This window comes from Trachinotus anak, unplaced genomic scaffold (assembly GCF_046630095.1).
Source record: "Trachinotus anak isolate AG129_WGS33_773 ecotype Australia unplaced genomic scaffold, CSIRO_AGI_Tana_v1 ptg000019l, whole genome shotgun sequence".
NCBI classification, from domain to species: domain Eukaryota; kingdom Metazoa; phylum Chordata; class Actinopteri; order Carangiformes; family Carangidae; genus Trachinotus; species Trachinotus anak.
Genome location: NW_027273870.1, coordinates 16,194,086 through 16,214,422, shown reverse-complemented (window position 1 = coordinate 16,214,422; position 20,337 = coordinate 16,194,086). Strand labels below are relative to the sequence as shown.

At 39.8% G+C, this 20,337-nt stretch overlaps 3 protein-coding genes across 6 annotated transcripts in view; all 3 read right to left on the bottom strand.

The window, feature by feature from the left end:
* Positions 1 to 2,468, bottom strand: part of tbc1d1 (TBC1 (tre-2/USP6, BUB2, cdc16) domain family, member 1) — a 47,758-nt gene extending 45,290 nt beyond the window's left edge. The window contains exons 1-2 of one of the 4 annotated variants that reach the window (XM_071503185.1): positions 2,310 to 2,468; positions 746 to 1,400 (exon numbers count right to left, since the gene is read on the bottom strand). In XM_071503185.1, the coding sequence (XP_071359286.1) occupies positions 746 to 1,360 (615 nt within the window). In that variant the 5' untranslated portion in view covers positions 1,361 to 1,400; positions 2,310 to 2,468. Of the gene's footprint in view, positions 1 to 745; positions 1,401 to 2,000; positions 2,248 to 2,309 lie in introns of those variants that run through there. The other 3 variants (XM_071503184.1, XM_071503187.1, XM_071503188.1) reach the window with 3 other exon arrangements.
* Positions 2,469 to 4,763: 2,295 nt separating this feature from the next.
* On the bottom strand, positions 4,764 to 15,456 carry pgm2 (phosphoglucomutase 2). Its single transcript, XM_071503190.1, has 13 exons — positions 15,244 to 15,456; positions 13,368 to 13,535; positions 12,875 to 13,066; positions 11,541 to 11,624; positions 11,202 to 11,395; positions 10,318 to 10,507; positions 10,109 to 10,206; positions 9,420 to 9,600; positions 8,948 to 9,041; positions 7,405 to 7,534; positions 7,101 to 7,293; positions 6,304 to 6,437; positions 4,764 to 5,928 (listed from the first exon to the last, which is right to left on the bottom strand). Exons 1-13 carry the CDS (start codon positions 15,316 to 15,318, stop codon positions 5,826 to 5,828), a joined length of 1,836 nt encoding a protein of 611 aa, XP_071359291.1. The 5' UTR covers positions 15,319 to 15,456; the 3' UTR covers positions 4,764 to 5,825.
* A 989-nt stretch (positions 15,457 to 16,445) lies between these two features.
* zcchc7 (zinc finger, CCHC domain containing 7) overlaps positions 16,446 to 20,337 on the bottom strand; it is a 50,248-nt gene continuing 46,356 nt past the window's right edge. The window contains exons 8-10 of the mRNA XM_071504686.1: positions 20,066 to 20,161; positions 19,484 to 19,601; positions 16,446 to 19,001 (exon numbers count right to left, since the gene is read on the bottom strand). Of these exons, the coding sequence (XP_071360787.1) occupies positions 18,382 to 19,001; positions 19,484 to 19,601; positions 20,066 to 20,161 (834 nt within the window). The 3' untranslated portion in view covers positions 16,446 to 18,381. The remainder of the gene's footprint in view (positions 19,002 to 19,483; positions 19,602 to 20,065; positions 20,162 to 20,337) is intronic.

The following is a 20,337-nucleotide window of genomic DNA, read 5'->3' as shown; positions in this document are numbered from 1 at the left end:
GTTGAAGCACAGTATACATAGGCTGCAATAGTGTCAAAGCCAGATCCAGTTCCCTTTAGAGGGATGAGATAACAAATACTGATGCGGTCACACTGAAGGCTCAGGCAGCTTTTTGGGATTAATTATAAGAAGACAGTGGTTCCCAGGCTGAGTTGTGTTTCTCATGTCACTCTTATTTTTACTTCCTCACGATCTGTGCTATATCTGACATGCCATCTCTCTGTGTACTTTTATAAAATGAAGGTGGTGTTGATGTGTTTTACACGTTTCCCTGAGTTACGAGACTGTACCCCTTCACTTATGAAATTATTTTGTATTTATTTGCGCAGTGCATCTGCCAAATTGCTCTCTTTGGAGCTCTTATAGTTGTCTTGTGTCACTCTGGTGTCTGGTGTTAATTATCAGGATTTTTTTTTTATAGCTGACAAATTATAATAATTGGAATAATATGACACAGAATCTGAAGTGATGATTTTGTGTGGGGCACATGGTTATATTTAGCGTTTTAGAGCTTTAGTACTTTGTAATCTCTGTTTAATTATTATTATTATTATTATAATTATTATTATTATCTGAGCTCAGATTTGGCCAATGCGTGGAGATAACCTCATGCTTATAATATGACTTGGCTATCTAGTTGTGACTGCTATTGTGATATAGTTGTTTTAGTACGTACTTCATATTATAAGACACTAGTCTTTATTCTCATGTTATCTAATTTATACACACATCCAAACACGCCTACCTTGGTGCTGTCCTGGCACTGGAAGACATAGCAGGCACAGTCTGGTGTCTTTCTGACCAGGCAGCCAAAGCTGCTGGGCTCCTGGCTGTTGTGAATTAGCTTAGTCACCTGGTGAGGACGACACTCAAAGAGCACTGTATGTGTTAGAGGGTCCCAGACAACTCCCTCTCCCAGAACGGACACACATCGCACCCATGATGCTGACACACATAGAAAAACCATCTGATGCGAGGTAGAAGGGCCCAGCTCTCCAACTGCAGGCCCTGCAGACCATGTGCCCGGCTCCTTCTCTGCAGGCCGAGACCTGCTGATCTCAGCCACCACCCAGGGCAGCATGGCCATGGTGGTGAGGTTGTGGACCGGCAGAGAACCAGTCAATGTCAGTTTGTATCGTACCTCCTCCTCCTCTTCCTCCCCCTCCACCTTCCCTATGCATGTTGCAGTCCTCTCCCTAGCACGGGTACGTTTCTGAGGATACTGTGTGGAAGATGTGAGATGTGAAAATGATGGACATGACTGGTGGTTTGAAGTCAGATTAGTGCGGGGTTTTTCAGAGCTCCCTGGCCTGTGCGAGTCATCTTTTCTGGGCTTCACTTCAAAGTAGAGTCCTTCCATGGTTTGTGTGGCCACAGGCAGATGTATGCCTCCACTTTACCTGCAAAACATCAGTGAGAGGACAGACCTTTAATTTTCGAAGTGACAGAGGCAAATATACTAAGCAAACATTTATTTTGAAATGTGGAAAAAATGCTGTCGCTGTCACTTTGTCATCGGTGTAGAGGCAGAACAGTTTTCACAGGACAAGTGAATCAGCTGAGTCTTAGAGTATGGTAGCCAGAGGGTCATTTAGAGGGGACTACTAATGACCACCTGGTGTTGTTTACCCAACCAGGAACACATGGCTTGACTACTGACCTAGACTTTTAGTCTCAAGGACACACTAACACATGACATTTAACTATGAGGATCGTATTTGGCCACTGGCGTGTTTCAGGGAAAGAAGAGAGGTAGAGGTCCAGCTGACCTCCCCTGACCTACATAATCAACAAACGTAGCTCAGATAGACAGAATTGTAGCCTTAAGATTTGTATGCGAAATCAATGGGGAAAGGTAGGCTACATGCAATGACCTCAACATATTAGCCGGACTAGAAGAAAATGTTTTTTATGTTTATCATAATAATAGTAAATACAGAACGAAGACATTCGTGTCAAGTCATTACTGAATAACAAAACCAAAGCGGCTGGGAACTCACCTCATGTTTGGCCTCACAATATCAATAAATCCTCAACTTGAATAAGCTGGGACAGTGCAGCATGCAATATAGGTCGGTCTCCCTCAACAGAACAGCATACGGAAGTGAAAACCAGATTTTATTTCCGAGGAGCGCAGCCCCACGTCTGATTTCAGCGGTCATTGTAATTTTACGCACAGAACAAGTTGTTTTTACGCACCAGGTTGGAGCGAACGCGTTTAACGCGTGCTCCTCCCACAGTGCACAAGAAATAACTGAACCGCTTTGAAATGATTTCATCTCCTCCTAATGCTGACACAGCCTCCTTACCTGTTCACAGTTAGACCAGCTTGGTGTGTGCAGCGGTAGCAGCGCAACCGAGGGAGGTTGCAGGGGTATGTCACAGCAACCACACACACACACACACACACACACACAGAGAGAGAGCGAGAGAGAGAGAGAGAGAGAGAGAGAGAGAGAGAGAGAGAGCCACACACCACCCTAGCTCTCTTTAGTTTGGGTTAAATATAGAAGACGACGCCGACCCTACCTCCCTGCTCTCCTCTCTATACTCAGATGGGGCATGACAAGTGCATGCTGCATGCATGCGCTGCCGGAGGATGCAGGAGAGACATGTCCGCACGTAGCCTGCGTTTATGTGTTAATGCGTTTTTTTTTCCTCCGGTATAAATATCGACCTTGTCAGGACTAGTACTCCTTACGGAGCCCAAAGCCCAGGCCCAATGAGACTAAACATCATTTCTGAGGTCCTGGCTAAGTTGAGGGTTAAGGCGTGAATTGAGGTTATGTTAGGTTAACATTAGGGCGTCTGTAATAAATGGAAGTCAATGCCATGTCCAAACAAGGATGGCTGTGCAAACATGTGTGCATGAGTGTGTGTGTGTGTGTGCATGTCTTTTTATGGCGGTGTGGACACATTCTTGGGCAAAACCATTGTTAATTTAGCTCAATTTAATTAAACTGAGTCAATGTTATTTTATTTATTTGAATGAATTTAATAATATTCATTTGTCTTGGCGAATTTTAATTGAGTAAATTCAATACATACCTCAATTTCAGTCCACAACAAGCAGGAATGTACATGGTGGCATGGTGTAGGTTTGTGCTCGGTAGAAGCTCTATCGCAGTTTCAGTTTTTACACTTTTATCGGTTTTAAGCTTGGTTATATTTTTATGATGAACTTTTTTAGGGTCTTGTCATTTCCCTTTTTTGTTTCACCAGGGTAAAACCTTTGAGTCAGTGGACAGCTGGATTTTTCAGTTTCATATCCTACAGCCTGACCATCAACAGCCGCTTGCTGAATTTGTTTGGAGCCTGTTGGCCAAGCTCGCCAGCTACACTGACTCCTACACTGTTGATTTTATCTGGGATCAGCTTTCTTTTAAGCGTTTGATCAACTTCCTGCTGTTATTGCCATTGCTGCTGCCAGCCTGGCTAAAGCCTATCCTTAGCCATGGTAGCCTGAGTAAGAAGCTGAGAGCACATGGATATGTATGAGAGTTGCCTGCCTGTCTGCCTACTAAGGGTTATCCAGTGATATCTGCCAGTTGAGGAAGAACAAGCTCTTCTTACACCTGTCTTCCATTGTCCTGCGCCCACTAAGCACATTTCATGCTGTGTCCTCAGACTTGGTCTCTGCAGACTCAGGGAGTCTGTGTGGTGCATCCTGCACTACATCCTCAGGTGACATGGCCACCACCTTACTCCTTAGATTTGAAATATTCCCTTGGTGAGGACAATTATCTGGGGCAGTTCCCACGTTTTGGGCTGTAAGAGCCTTACTAAACAGGTATAGGCATATCTCTGAATTGCCAAGCCTCGCAAAAATACTAAAAATTCTAGTAAATGAACAATTTTTAAAAAACATTCCTTTCCACACATTCTATTTTAAGGATACACCAATCTGGTTTTAGAGAAAAGCACAGTGCTGTTACTGTTACTTTCGCCACTCTTGTTTTAAATTATATTATTTCTCCTTTGGATATTAAGAAACATTGGTCAGCTCCTTGTATTGACCATTCAAAAGCATTCAATACAGTTGACCATCGTTGCTTGTTCCGTGTCATTATTTGTTCCAGAGTAATCTCATGGACAGCAGTGCTTAGCAATAGGACCTGTTAAAAATGCATTAATTTAAATTGGGGAAAGGTGTCCCACAAGGTTCTGTCTTAGACCTTTTCTGTTTAGAATAATGATATCCAGAACTTACCATTGCTTTGTATAGTGATATTTATTTACTAGTGTCCATAATCTGCAATAGCCATGACTTCCATTAAGTCTTCTATACAAAGTTAAACAAAAAACTGACACGATGTCGTCCAAACAATCAAAATCTGTTTTACTCCTCAACAGTGAGCAACACCTGATTACTGGCTCCTGGCTTGAGTTGTCTGTTGACTGTCACTGCCTTATCATACACCCCCTAGTGCTCGGAAGGAATATCACACAAATCAAATATGTGTCTCCTATAGTATTTGTTTGTTTTAATTAATATCCTTCATTTAATTTTGTACTAACTTGACGTCATTAATAATTTTCAAATGTAAATGAAGACATAATGGTAATATTTAATTAATTTAATCAAATCTAAGTTCATGTAATTAATTGAACTCAATTTAATAAAGTACATTTAATTTGATTTAAAACATTTGTTTTCATAAAATTAAATGTAATTCAACTGACTAAATTTAATTTAAAAACTATACTTATGTGTTAACAGACATGGATGTAAACTGCAACTTGACCGGCGGAGGCATTCAACCTGAGGCAGTAAATCTAGTTTATTGAGCGAAACTGTCTTTTCAGCACAGTGTTTTAGAATACGAGGCACATCAGGAAAGTGAGCTGCTAATTACACATTTCAAGAGTAGTCAGTCAACATAACTTACATACTGAGAAGTAAACAGTTGTTGATTGAATATTTAACCTGGTGGTGTCAACAGTCCCTTTGAGTTGTAACAACTATTTATATCAAGCAATGAGGCGGGTGCATTTGACAAATTCATGTAAAATATCTTTACTTGCTCTAAGCTTTTAGACTTGGTCATTTTACCAGCTAGCAACTTAATAATGACAGATCTTTCACATTTGGCATTGATCTAAGACTTTAAAAATATTATACTGTCACTTCCAATCCTATACCTTACTAATTAACTAAGATATTACACATTCAGAGTTAAACAGCAGTTTCAACATCCATTCAAGTTACAGTTATAATATCTGTCTCAGCAATTCTCACTGACACTGTGCTGTAACCCTTCATCTTAGCAGCCTTACAGTTGTTGCTGAAGCACAGTGCGGAATGCATATGAATGCATAATGTTAAATTCAAGTGAATATACGGTAATCTGTGTATCTAACACAGGAAGCAGGAAAGACTTTGGCTGTAGCATGACGAACACTTTATAGCTGTGGTTTCAGATCTCCAGCACTGTAATAAACTGAATCCAAATCATGTAGCTGTGATGCATGATGACTGCTGGATGTAAAACTGGCAGTTGGCCTATAACTACACCCCCAAAACAGTTGGATGGCTGAAATTACTCAAAGTGGAGGTTAGAGGCTGCCATTAACTTTAAAGATTATCAAAATAAAGACAGATTCAGCAGCAGGCATCAGTATGGCATCCAGATCTGTTAATGGATAAACTGGGAACAACATAATGTGACAATAGTCATTAATGTAGTTATGAAGAAAAATTAAGCCTGTATTAAATCAAGAATCCCTTCCGGAGTAATTAAGACATAATGTGAAATGCTGGTCAGAGATATTAGCTACAACTAGTCCGGAGAAGTCCTGAGATTTTTTTTTTTGCCTAATCAGTGCTACTCCGGCTTGGGCTGCAACTTATTCTTCTGTGGCTCAAAGAAGTTTTCAATGATGGCATCAACCAAGTCGTCCAGTTCCTTCTTCAGGTGTGCCACATCACTGAGAGAGAAGGAAGGAAAATATAAAATTATATAATTAAGTAATTGTGTTGAATTAACCAGGATTTCCATTTACAGTTGAGACATTAAGAGCTGAGACAATCACTTAATCAATAGAAAATTAATGGAGAACTATTTTTTAAAAAACTTTTATGTGTTTAAGTAATTTTTTTTCAAAGAAATATGTCACAGTTCATTGTTCCAGCTTCTCGAATGTGAGAATATGCTGCTTTTCTCTGTTTCATATCATTGTAAATTGAATATCTTGTGTTTTGGACTGTTGGTTGAACAAAACAAGACACGTTAAGATTTTTATAGAATAAATGATAACAATGATGATAATGATGAAATAATGAACAGATTAATTGTGACCTACCTGTTACCAGGAGCAGCACAGAGTTCAGTGTAGTATTTGATTTTGGGCTCGGTGCCACTGGTCCTCATGGTGGCCACACCCCCATTAGAGAAGGTAAAGGTAATCATCTGACTGGAACTAGAAGTGGGAAGAACCTGGGAGATGAGAGGAGGGAGTCACAGACGGACAGATGGACAAACAAGTTGGAAGAGTAACTGTCATTTGGACAACAAGCTGAATGGTTTGTTTCACATACTACACATATTTGAGGCAGCAAGAGATGGCTTTCGTAATCTCTGTAATTTTTCTACTTTTGCCCCTCCTGCAGCAATACCTGCCATCTTGACAAAGAGGTTTGAAACTGAAGCTGGAAATGTGGGTAACTGAATATCTATTGAAGTTCTATTGAATTTCTCCATATAGTCTCAGCGCGCTTCACAATCCTTAAAACAATCCCACTGACAATTTATTACATTTTATAGTGTCTGCAAACATAATCAAGTTTCATAGTTCTAGTTTAAAAAGGTTATTGTTGGGGTGCCCTGGCAGCCAAGTGGATAAGGTGAATACCACATAACTGCAACATTCCTGGTGTGAATCTGCACAGGGACCATAACTGTAGTCTCCTCTTTTTCTTCGCATGTTTCCTGTTTCTATCTCAGCTGTCTAACAAAGGCAAAGAACTCCCCCAATAATCCTGATGGCAGACAAGATAATGTTCAGTGTTTAACAGAACTGCATGTCCACGCAAAAAAAAAAAAAAAAAAGCAAATGTGAATGTTCTGGGTGGATGTACACGTGTGTGTTTGTACTCTTACAGCCTTCATATCAGGTTGGTTGCTATCATAGCCCGTGGTCAGGTCTCGTACAGCAGAGATGGAGAAGCCACCACATTCAGTGGGATATGAGTCCTTCTGGCCGTTGTAGTTGCGCAGGCGCTCAAACAGGCTACGTATCACATCCTGGTCATGGCAGATGAAGTAGGAGTTCTTACTGATGTGGTAGCCATACCTGACATTGAGGGGTAGAGAGATTACATTGGGTTGAGAGTTTGCAGGTTCAATCTACATGTGATAGAAATCAAAGTCGGGTGAGTTTAATGTGTATATTTGTGGGTCTTACTCTTTATAGACAGTAGTGAGCTGCTGAGAAAGGCTGGTGTTTCTAGTGGCCAGATAGGAAATCATCTCTCCTGCTATGGCGGCAGCACTCACTCCATCCTTGTCCAATACAGAGGGACTACACATATACCCTGTAACACACACAGACACACACGCACGTTATAGTTCAGTTCATCCCTGGTATGTGAAAACCTCCAATTGCTGAAGTCAGTGCATGACAGTGCAGGCAAAGACAAGTGATTCCAATTACAGCATCATAATCATATTAGATCGGAGTGCTCTAAAGTATGTGATGTTGTATATGTGTGTTTGACTGAGCATTGGTCATGTTAACCCCAAACGACCTTTAACCCAAAACGTGGTGTCTGACTGTGGGCATGGCTCATAATAGCTGCAAATAACTGAGACTAAGGTCCTCAGCTGACACAAATCTGAGGTTTCTATGCTTTTACTGATTTTAATGATTGATGTTTTACTTTAACAAGTAACCAAGACTGTACAACAAGGTTAGCTAACCAGTGTGGATACACTTCAGTAGATGTTGGCTGCTATGTGCTTCAGTCTGCTGAAGCAGGCTGCAAAGGAAACCTCTGAAGAATTTAAACAGAGCTGCCTTTTGGTGGTCAGCAACTGGGGGCTAAACAGAAGAAACTGTTATGCTAAAGGTCATGCATGTTGTACTAGTTACACCAGGAGGATCCATGACTCCTACTGTGATTCTGTCTATACAAGTAATGCTCCTGTTTTATCTTACGGCGGAGTGTCTGAAGTGCAGAATCGGTTGTTTCAACCTTGAAGCACCAAACATCTCACTATTGTCACTGCTTTTGAGATTGAGGCTGTAAATTACTGACTGTGATGTGAGCTACACCTATGGCCAGGTATAGGTTTGGTGTCAAGTATGATATGATGTCCTGATTCGGCAGTTCATATTACTATATAACAATAGCTTAGGGATAGGAAAAATAAAATTAATTTAAAAGATTAGTGAGGAAACAGCATATTTAATGTTCTAAAGAAACTTTACTATTCTATATGTTTTAATCAATAATATTGATATTAAATGAAAAGTGCTTAAATGGCAACACAATTTTGTGTGTTTTTATACATATTATTTATATTCCTTTTTTTAAAACTACAATATAATACACAGAGATAATGAAATTTGATGCAACTGTTCCACAAGAGTGTAGTTCTACTAGGCCCAAATTTACTTCCATCCTTAGCCTGACGTATATCATTAAGCAAAATTTCTCAACAGCTCTAACACCAGTTTAGGCCTTGTGAGCTGCCAAAAGGATTTTGTTAACACTGACATAGTAAGCTGTACTTGCCCGTAAACTGATCCCAGATAAATTGACCTCACATGAATACTTTTTGGCAAATCAGCTTTTGACATCGTGGAGATCATTATGTCCGTCAACTTTTAAAATGTGATGCCACAAAGAATCAATTAGGACTGTATCCCTATAATTACAGCATGGGACAACCTTAATTTGCGTTGTAATATGTATGTATGTGTGTGTGTATGTGTGTGTGCATACCTATGGCCTCTTCAAAGGCAAAGAGAACAGTCTTGCCCTGGTCCAAAAGGTCTCTGGCTCTGTTCCCCATCCACTTGAACCCTGTTAATGTTTCCTGTTCAAACAGTAGTAACAGTAAGTGTGAAGTGTGGTTTGAAAACAACATTTGCAACATTTAAAATACTACCACTGGAATTATTGAGCCGCTTCATTACAAAAGGCTGGCTTAACTGCATTTTAGAGTACAGGCCATCTTCCTGTAGCACAAAACACTGCAACTTTTGGATGCATGGAGACATAAAATCCAGGAGGAAATAATTTCTGATCAGATCAGTTCAAATAAATTTTTCTAGTTGAAAATCAGTTATAACCAAGTAAGCACAATGAGCCTTATTTATGCAGATTACACAGTGTATTTAGTTGACCAGTCAGCATGTTTTGTGGTTTGGTGCTCACATTTGCATAAAATTAGTCTTGAATTTGACTGTGTTACCTCAAAGTGGAAGCCCTCCTTTAGAGCGATGGCGCGCAGTATCTTGGATGAGACAGTGCTCGACAGCATGTAGAGGTTTTTCACTGCAGCAGCGTCAGAGTTTTGCTGTTTCCAGCAGCGGAACATCCACCAACCAAGCAACGCCCCCAGCTCATTACCACTGAACACTCGCCACTGTCCACTGACACGGGGAGACACATCCAGAGACAGGCAGAGGTTATAGAAATGCAAGCAATGTATGCAAACAAACATAACCTCATTTCCACTGGAATTATAATGATGATGTGTTTTATTCAGGGCTGTAGCTACTTTTGAGGACACTGAGGTTATGTCCTTGACATGGATTTCAGAAATTTCAGGATTATTCTATTGACCTGAGAAGGAATTAAAAATCTACAATTACTATGATCTTACCCTTATACCCTTACCCTGTTTAAAAGCAGTTTAAAAAGGATGGGTTTCTCTTTGAGTTTGGACCTCAGTAATTCTAACTGGCTCTGGTTCTGATTCACTTCTTTGGCGACCTCATTGTTAAACCTGCCCCATCAACTCAGCCACTGATTCATTTTAGACATTAAAAAACTCTTTTGGAAAGACAGCATATGTGTCTTTCCAATTCAACATTGTTTAAGTGTTCAGGGGTGTGATAAGTATCATTAATGCAATATTAAAAGCACACAGATACATACCTCTCCTGCTTCTCAGCAATGGCCAGTCGATCAGCATCAGGATCATTCGCCAAAACCACAGTGGCCCCCTCCTTCTCTGCCAGTGCAAACGACAATGTCTGCAAAACACACAGGCGCACATTACACCTTCAACCAAAACATGGCATCCACTGTAAATATGACTGCATGTGATGAGCGCTGGCATCGTTGTGTGAATGTTCAGTGCATACCAGGACTCCCTCTCCCTCCTCAGGATTGGGATATTTGACAGTAGGGAATTCGGGGTCTGGATCTTTCTGTTCCTCTACAGCATATGGTGGGTGAAGGTCAAATGCCTTGAAAGCTGACTGGACAAATGCATGGCCAACACCGTGCACAGATGTATGCACAACTTTCACCTCTGAAGTCTTGTTTATGTCCCTGTGGAGACAGAAACTAAGGTCAGAAGATGTGGGTTCTGGGGGACTTCCGAGGAACACTTCAGAGGTTATCTAGTTTACCTCCCTTAATGATGTGTTGTGCAATTTATGCAAAGAGAGCGGTGGCTTGGATTTTAGTTCTAATTCATGTAAAACATTATTTTTGACCTCTTACTGGCATATGTGGCATTGTCATTAATGAATAGTTTGTGGCCTAGGGCATATAAAACTAATGCGGCAGATGCTAGAAATGAGTGAAGTTAATGTCAATTCTGTGACCATAAGGAATGACTTGACATTTTAAAATAAGTGGGATGGGGGAGAAGCTGGTGAGCCAAAGGGTTATCGAGGGGACTCTAAATGCTTCAGAGTGATTGATGTTGAGTAGCATTGCTATGTTAGTTTTACTGTTCTTTATGCCTCTTGTTCCTTCTACCTGCTCTTTATTTTAGCCCAAACAGCTTGATATTACTGTTGGACTTACTTTTGTTGTTCTATGGAATTCAGTAGAGAGAGAAGACCTAGTCATCTGTGTAAGAAGCCTGCATTTTCATAATAGGGCAATTTTTAGGCTACTGTGAGCTATGGGGTGCTCAGTGTTCAGCCAATGAGCATTGTGTCTAGTTCTACAGCATGAACCCAAGTTGTTTTAAATGATACATGCTGCTCAACGGGTAGTTTTATCAGCGGATCACCTGTGATGACAGTGTTTCTGGATAGCTTTGAAGTATTGTGTGTGGATATCCTGGTAGGGGTCTTTAAGCAAGGGGCTCTTCAGGGCCTCCTCTGCGTTCCAAGACTCAGGCCATGGCTCCAAGTTCTCCTCTATGGCCTTGGAGATTCCTTTGTCATGAGGAGACACAATCTGAGCGCCATTCTCCCAGTAAACCTGAGACAGAGACAGAGCAGCAAAAGACAGATATGACAGCAGATACAACACTGAACAAACGCTAATGAATCACATATGTTAATCAGCAACCTTCACATTTTAATCAGGGCCAGAGGCAGGAACTATAGTAAGTGAAAAGTGTTACCTTGTAGCCATTGTCCTGTTTGGGGTTGTGGGAGGCAGTCACCATGATACCAGCACACAGACCCAGGTGGGAAACTGTGAAAGGCTGCAGCAAGAAGGACAGGGACATATTACTTTCTAATACAGTCAAAGATCGTACTAAGATATACTCTCACCAGCCACTTTATTAAGTGGGTTGTAGTTAAAGGTGGTGCTGTACTGGACTGTATTATATTAAAAGGTGATTATAATGTTTTGTACACCTTATTTACATATATGAAGGTTAATAAAGTGGCCAGTGAGTGTATACAACATATATTTTAAGCACACATAAAGAATCACAAATGTGTAAGTGGCTGGAGGTTATTACTCGTAACCAAGTGGCGATTCTAGAAAAATTCTCTGTGAGCAAGCATGAATTACTTAAAAGTAGCTCATTTGCATTATTTTCAGATTCTATTGGTGGAAGCACAACAGGAAGTGTTGCCCACAGCCTTTCTTTGTCACAAATCGACTACTGATTCCTTACTTTAAAATATGCTCAAATATACATAGAAAAAAAAGATGCATGGGGACATAAACTCCAGGGGGAAATAAGTTTAAACTGACTTTCATTTATTTAAAAAAATGTGTATTTATTTGTAAGAAAAGATCAAAATGAAGAGCCTTACTCGTTGTTCTTACAATTACACAAACAAATTGAGAAATATAATGTGAGAATGATGAAAGAGGCGGTAATCCTGAATGGCTTCAGAATGGATTTTTTGTAATTTATGCTCTGTCAGCCTGTGAGCCATTCTTTGTTTAAAATTTCCATTTAAGAAATTTCTGTAAGGATTTATACCTAAGGAAGTTGTGTTATCACTGTCATGTTGCAGAGGGAAGGCAGGAAATTAACAGTACACATCACTCTTCAGTAACCTGGTGTCAAGATTAAATCTTTGGGCAGCAGTGACAATATGTTGTATACTTTTATGCTTCACTCTACAGCATATGTGTGTAAAGTGTAGACACAAAGTCATGTCATAGTGTCTTAAACTGACTATAACCTGGTCAATCATATGCACATTATGCAACATGAAGCATACAAAGGGGAAGTGAGCTTTTTAAATGGAATTTGCCCTGCAGCCTCTGTCCCACTGTCACCTGCTCCACTAACAAACATGACGCCAGACAAACTGATCTGACATAAGAACATTGTCTCTTGGTTTTACTTACCCTGGAAAGATGATTTAAAGTGTGATTAATGTAAATATAATTAAATTACTGTTTGAAGGTGTTTTATCATCTATGTCTGTGATAGAATGACCAAAAAAAAAACCCAAATGAGGAAATAATAGATATTCAAGTGATTACCACAAACGGTGTAGGGGTTATGTCAGAGAAGAGGTTGACAGGAACGCCTTGGCTGATGAAAACAGCTGCAGCCAGTCTGGCAAATTGCTTGCTGCTCCCCCCGCTGGGAGGGTGGGCCCGGGCGTCGTAACCGATCACCACCCCTCGCTCCTTCAGGTTCCCAAAACTCTTCTCCAAGTAGCGACAGAAACCCTGCCAGGAAAGAAAACATTTTGAGGAAATAAATGAAACTTTGAAGAGGAGGAAGTGCTGAACTTGCACTGGTGGAGATTTAAAAACAGCAACAGGAAGCTGGTGAGACAAGCTGCTGCAATGAGATCCAATGTTGGGTAAAAAGATGGTGGCATGTGAGCTACACAGTTGAACATGATGAGTTTGGAGTGTGTCGACTGATTCAAATAGCAGAGAACTAGAATCAAAAAGTGTAGGTCTCATTTTCCCTGTGACTTGATGCTGAATGTATGGACATTAAAGTAGTTATCTATTAACCGACCTGTGTGGTCTGGATGATAGTGAGGTCGTTCATACAGGATATGCCGGGGCCCATGGCTGCTCTCAGACCAGCTGTACCAAACTCCATCCTGGAGGAGAAACATTTCTTCAAAGCCTCCACCTCTCCCTTCTTCACCAGGTCCTGCACCATAGACACTGTTTTGGGGTTCTGGAGAAGAAAAACACAGGAATTAAATCCCACATTACATACTAGAAATCAGGTTAGCAACATCACTTTAATTTCTATGCTATTCATTTCTAACTTATAAGAAGCCAGTTTTAGTCTTTAGCTTTATTTAACGTCTTAGAGCTGACAGGTGGCTTGTTTTTTTTAATGATGCGAGTGTTTAAAAAATTAACTGCAATGTTTATTGGCATTACAAATTAATCTGTGAGTTATTTTACTGATTACTTGTTTGGTCAGTAAAACATCAGAAAATCAAAAAAAAAGAAAAAGAAAGAAAAAACTGCTCATCGCAATGCCCTAAAGCTTCAGTTGACATATTCAAATGTTTTGTTTTGTCTGACCAACTGTCTAAAACCTCAAACTATTCAGTTCACTACCATAAGAGACAAAGAAAAATAGCAACTTCTCACATTTGAGAAGATACAATGAGTGATTTTTAAGCTGTTTTACTTATTTACTTTAAAAAAAGACTAAATCATCTGAATGTTTGGCAAAATGTCTTATCAGATGTTTGCCAATGGCTGCGGTTGAAAATTAGTTGGCTAGCTAGCAACTGTGGTGCATTTTCTACTGAATGAATGACGTCTACATTTCCTAAACAAAGTAAAAAAAAAAATTAATTAAGAATCATTTTGGTTAAAAATGTCAACCACAAATAAAGTAGGTGGGTTCACATGATGCCTTCTGTTCAAACGGGCCACTGAGCAAGCTGCCCTAACACAGTTATCTTAAGACTAATGAATATGGGTCCCTTTTCCAATGTGACCTGATTGGTGGCATCCCATGTCTTTTTAAAGCCATGAATAACTCTGTTTGTGTTGGTCAGATGACAGGATGCATGTTATTCCAATTACATGTGCATATCTGTGCACTTTCACATCATGTGACCAAGCTTTTTCTCTGTGAAATTACTATTGATCAGTATATCAGTCTGTCTGGAGGAAGTCCACTGTTGTTTTGCTTTCAGACAGCTAAAGTGGAGAGGAGATGTGGCCTGTGAAGCTTCTATATTTGTGTAATGTATTTACAGCACAAATTACTACAATTTTCCTCCATGGTAATTATATAAACCTATACTCACAGAAGGTAATGCTTTATTTTACAGGTTTGTTATTTCCAAATGTTTTGCTTGGAAGCTTCCTGCAAACATCTTTGTGATGTGGGAGTATTAACAAGGCAAAAAGGGAACTTCCCTTGAAGAACTGCTCCAGTTTGACCCAAGTTAATATTCTTTCATTATTAATTCATTATTTAAAGTTTTATTCTCTGTATATGGTGGAGTGTTTGCTTGGCTGTTGACAAATTATACATTTTTGTTACATTTAACTGACCAAAACACCCCCTAGGTTAAACTAGAAATTAAGTGACAGTTGAACACACTTTTCTCTCAGCGCTTGTACCAAATCACACGGTCTTTTCCAGGATTTTAGAAACACAAGACATTTATAGATCTGAATACAGTGCAACTTTGGTTTCATTTTCAGTGGCAGTTAGTGACGTTTACAGCAAAATACTGTTCCTAATAACACACTGTGTTATTGGTATGGGATCTTGATCATCGCTGGGAGTCATGGTTTGACTTAAAACTGAATAACTTACACGACGCAGGCAACAGGCAACACTGAATGTATTAAGCGGACTAACTACAGTACAGCACCGCACTGAGCTAGCTCGCTAGCTGTCAGCTTACCTTGTCATACTGCAGCCACTGCTTGACAGCCTGGTCCAGCCCAGTGTCACCGGTGGAGAACGAACCGTTTTCCATTGCTCTTCTTTTCCCGTGTCCAGAGATGGTCCGGTTCACAACCAGTGGTCATGCGAGGCGAACGCACTTAACCCGGAGCCCTTCCCCGAAACGAAATCGGAAAATGCGGCTGTGAATGTGACAGCACGGACGTAAACCGGCGCTGGGCGGAGCGACGTAATGCGTCACAACCACGAGTTTTTTTTTTTTTTTTTTTATCTGATGCCTTCAGGGGCCGCAGCGAGTGTAGGAATTACTGAGCGATGAGAGCTTCACTGACGGTCCCACCGAGTGGAGAAAGCTACGGGGAGAGAGCGGAATTCTTTAGTCTTATTGAGAAAGTAGCAAAGTACCGCCCGTATGTGAGGATTGTTAAAACGGTGCCTGTGTCTGCACTTTACTTGAGTATTATTTTTTTTGCAAACTTTTACTCCACTACTTTTTAAAGACCAATATTGTACTTTTGACTCCACTACATTTCTATGAAGTATCCATTACTTGCCAAGAGGAACTGCACAAGCATTTTCACACAGCCGTACAGTAGATAGCTGCACCTCTACCAACAATAAAATTCTGATTACACTTAATAATAATCAAGTAACATGATATATGATAACAAAACTCCTCCCTGTGAGTTATTTTACTTTTAAAACATTAGGTAAATTATTCAGGGAACACTATTATTCTTTCACTTAGATAAAGTGATGTTTAGGCAGTGAGACACAAAATACATTGACATGCACTGGATTGTATTTTTGATTTTAACGTGTTCAGCCTGCTGTTGTTTGTGTCTACAGATAAATAAATGAAGGGAGCACTAATAACCAAAGACTGCACATGCAGTAAGACTTTAGTTTATGACACCAGTGCTCCTGAACAGTAAATAACTGAATTTGAGGAACATCATAACATTACATTACATTTTGAAAGGTTCTTCCCATATGTTCTTGCTTGGTGCAGTACATTTTGTTTGTTTTTAAAATTATGAGGTTATTTACATCAGCAGAATGACTCACATGTAGGAGCACCAGCTCTTGTTCATTCTCGGTTTTAGTTAGAAATGAAAACCAATGACACACTTGAGAGATTATTGAAATTCCATTAGTGTACGATAATATAGATATCAATTGGAAAAGAAAGACATTTAGTGACTGGGACAAAATGATTTTAATGTATCAGCAACATAAATTATACAGAGACTGCAATGTGAATTATCACTGAAAGACTAAAAGTTGTCAAGTAAATAAATGCCAGCAACTGATGCAGCTGATTTCACTTCCTGAATCACAAAATTTATAATAAAGCTTCAAGTTTCATTTTCCCCAGTCTTTGAGTAACCAGTATTCATGTTATCAAGGTCCCATCTTACACTCTTTCACTGTATGTTAAGCTCTATTGTCTTCTAACCACAACAAATAAGATAAATAACTGAAATTCAAATACTCGATGGTTGAAATTGTCAGGGCTGCATGTCAGTGACGCATCTTATCCACATCAGACAAGAACTGGTGAAGTGACTTTCTTCAGATTTGCAAATCAAATGGTAATAGGTAATAAACATATTTACAGTATGTCCATATATTTAGATAATTTACAAATTAATGAGTTATAGAAAAAAGGCATCCCTTCAGTTCTAAAGGAAAAGAGGACCATACTCCAAAATTAGTTTTAAATATTCACCATCCTTTGGTTACAACAGCAGCAGCAACTTCAAGATTATGTTGAGAGGCACTAGAAAATTCTTTTACTGTACTTCAGAGAGCAGTCTGTTTTTAATTCAATGTTCAGAAATCAATGTGAACAAAGAAAATAAAGAATGCGATGCCAATGATTACAATTGACTTATTCCAACCATTGTCTATTAAATAATCAATTGTAAACACTGTAGGTTGATGTAACTGACTTATTGACTGTCTCTTTATGTCTATTAGCAATGTAAGTCATCCTGAGAATGCTCAATGGAAATGAAATGTTGTCTAACAAAACGATTAATGAACTAGTCATATGAACTCGTACTAAAATGTCCATCTCTAGACATATTAAGAGTGACTGAAACATGTTGTGAATACAGGCTTCAGTTTGAATAGGGGCTGTAATTCTCACACTGACCATCGGGTGAAACTGTGAAAAGGCAGTTCAGAGTACAATATCAGATGGAGCAGGCCGTTGTCACAGCATGAATGTTGACTTGTTATAGTAGGAAAAGCACAGATATTACTAAGAACATTGAAGGATAGGTTCACTATTCTAATGGTCATTCTGTTGATACAGAAGGGCGTGGTTTTATCTAAACTGGGTTGGAGATGACGAGACAGACACATAGTGGACATTTTATGGTTCCTTCCTAAAGTGCTTCCAGTGTAAGTGATGGGGCAGAAAATCTGCAGTCCTCATTTTATGCAGAAAAGTATTGAGAAGTTTATCTAAAGCTGATATGATGCTTCAGCAGTTTGAGTTACTGACATTATAGTAGAAAATCCCCTCCTTTTGTTCTCCTGCCTGGTGTGTCCTTGTTCAGCTGCAGTGGCATTTTGTGCTAATTAGACTGTAACTTTGAAAAGATATTTCATTTCATTTTTCTGACTGAGAATGTTGAAGCCTCATCATAGTTTCATACATTTCTGCACAAAACAAGGACTGTGAATTTTGCCCATGCCTTCCATTGAAAGTGCATCAGAAATGGATCTTTTAATGGCCAGTATATAATAATATACACATATGGACTCCTGGCTATTGTTTTAATACAGATTTGAAAAATTTTGAATCTGTCCTTTCACAATGTCTCCATTTTATTTGTGTGCCAGTAATTCATGACAGTGTGGCAGTGAGCCTGCCTGCACAACACCAGGACCCTGAAACTGAAGCTACTAAACTGAACTCAGTCATTTATTTTATTATTGACATCCAGGCTCTTCCTGCTGTGACTTGTCAAAATGTTGTCTGTGAAAAAGGCCTATGAACCCGTAAATCAGAACTGGTCTCTTTTGCAGTGAGACCTGCGTCATGTCTCTAAATGTCATGAACATTTAACCACTGGTCATAAAGATCACAGCCCTGACAGCCCCTGACACACACACACTGATGTTATCTGTGGCGTTTCCTCTGTTTGATGATAAACAGGTTCTCATCAGATGGGTACATCGGAGCAGAGAGTTTTTTGTCAGCTGTCCTCCAGTCTCGATTTCTCCTCTTCCTCTTCCTCTTCTCTCCATTCTCTTGCTTTGACTCTGACCCCTGCCTCGCAGTCCAAAAGAGACGGTGTGGTCTGCTGTCTCTGTTTCCCTCTGGTGCTAGTTCCTTTGTTTTCTTCATCCTTTTTCTCTGCTTTTTCTTCTTCTCTATCATCTCTCCTTTGCCTCTCCCTCTGGGAAAGTCAGCCGCTTCATCCAAAATGAGTTTAGTAGGTGGGAGTGGGTCTCTTGAGGTGGGGACTGGTCTCTTGGCTTTCCACGGTTTCACATTGCCAGTGCTTTGCGGCTGTTTGTACTTATTAAACTTACTCGTTTTGGGTGTTGTGTTCCTAAAGTCATTGTCACTGAAAAAGATATGGCTGGGACTGGGTTTGTGGTTGTTCGGGGTTTGATGAGGCATATGGTTGGGTTGGTGGTCGTTTTTGTGATGGCTGGTTTTCTGTTTCTTCTTTGGTGGTCCTGGAGTGACAGGAGTCTGGGCGGTGGTGGGCAAAAGGCCGTTTTTCTTCAGTTCTGGGGGAAACAGAGAAACAAAGGATTTTAATATATATTTTTTTTACATGCAGGGATGCTGTCACAGCATCATGAGCTTAAGTGAAGTCAGACCAAAGTCAGGTAGTGTTATATCTCTGCAAATAGCTCCATCAAACAAACAAAATCAATGAGATTGTGAACTGTACTTATTCATCTCCTTGCTGAGAAGGTTGACCCAACTCTCATGCCTGTGTGAGAGGTGTTATCAGTCTTCTCATGTTTTTGCAACTTTTTACAACAACTTTTACAACATTTGTCAAGAAAGTGAATAAGTGCATTTCCACTCCATAGATAACAACAAACCATTACTCCGACACCAATGCACATACTCAATCAAACTTTTAATTTTGTGTACTATTACAACTCTAATACAAACACACCGGTGGTTTATATTGCTAGAAAGCCACAGCTTAGAGAGAAGTAATAACTGCAGTCACAGTAAAAAGCTGTGTGTGTCGTACCTTTGACCTTCAGCTTTATCCTGTGTTGTCTGCGCTTCATGTCCTCCACGGTGTCGTAGTGGTTGATGAACGGGATGGTGGCAAACACTCCATTGAACATCCTCTGCCGTGTACATGCCTGAGCAAGGGATAACACAAATGCATGACATGAATGTGCACACACATACACACAATTATCGCTTACAAAGACTAAAATACCATCAGTGATGTGCGTCATCATGAGATAAAAATATTGACAGAATCACACAAAGACAGTGTGTGTGTCTTTAATCACTCCCTACACAAAGTCTGTCGATGTGTCTCCACTGTAAACAAGACCAATGCTGCCAACTGCATAATTTAAGCAGTTTTATTACAGAGGATCAAATCTGACCAAACCAAAAAAAATTCACTGCTCACTGCTCATTTGTACAAGTGTAAAGAAAAATTTAGTTATTCTATTAACAGCTCCTGCTCACATTTTCTGCCATCAGCCTGGGTTTTATTCTGGTCTACAGGCCAAAAAGACATATGCAAAATGGAAAATACCTACACAAGTATTATGGCAGGCAGTTAAATTAAAAACTTCAATGAGCTACTCACATGGCCAAAGTGTCCTTTCCTGGAGCAGTTGTAGCAGTAGGCTGGAGATCGACCGTTGTCCTCTTTCTGCTGCTTCAAAGGAGGCCCTGTCTTAGTCTAAATATAGAAAAACTGTATTTAAAAAGCTTGTTACAAGAAAACAAATATGTTTTACATTTAAATTAAGTCTTTTCTTCTCTATGAACACAATGGATGCAGTATAACAGGGGTTTAACTTTCCATTTGTCTCTCATTTTCCCTCTTCTCTGCCATCATTCCCATGCTCTCTACTG

Bases quoted from the DNA above. Each gene is read 5' to 3' on its own strand.
- pgm2 (XM_071503190.1), bottom strand. From the start codon at position 15,318: ATGGAAAACGGTTCGTTCTCCACCGGTGACACTGGGCTGGACCAGGCT. The intron at 13,536-15,243 runs GTAAGCTGACAG...TTTCTTCTCCAG, and splicing joins AGTGGCTGCAGTATGACAAG to AACCCCAAAACAGTGTCTAT. The intron at 13,067-13,367 runs GTCGGTTAATAG...CTTTCCTGGCAG, and splicing joins CTATCATCCAGACCACACAG to GGTTTCTGTCGCTACTTGGA.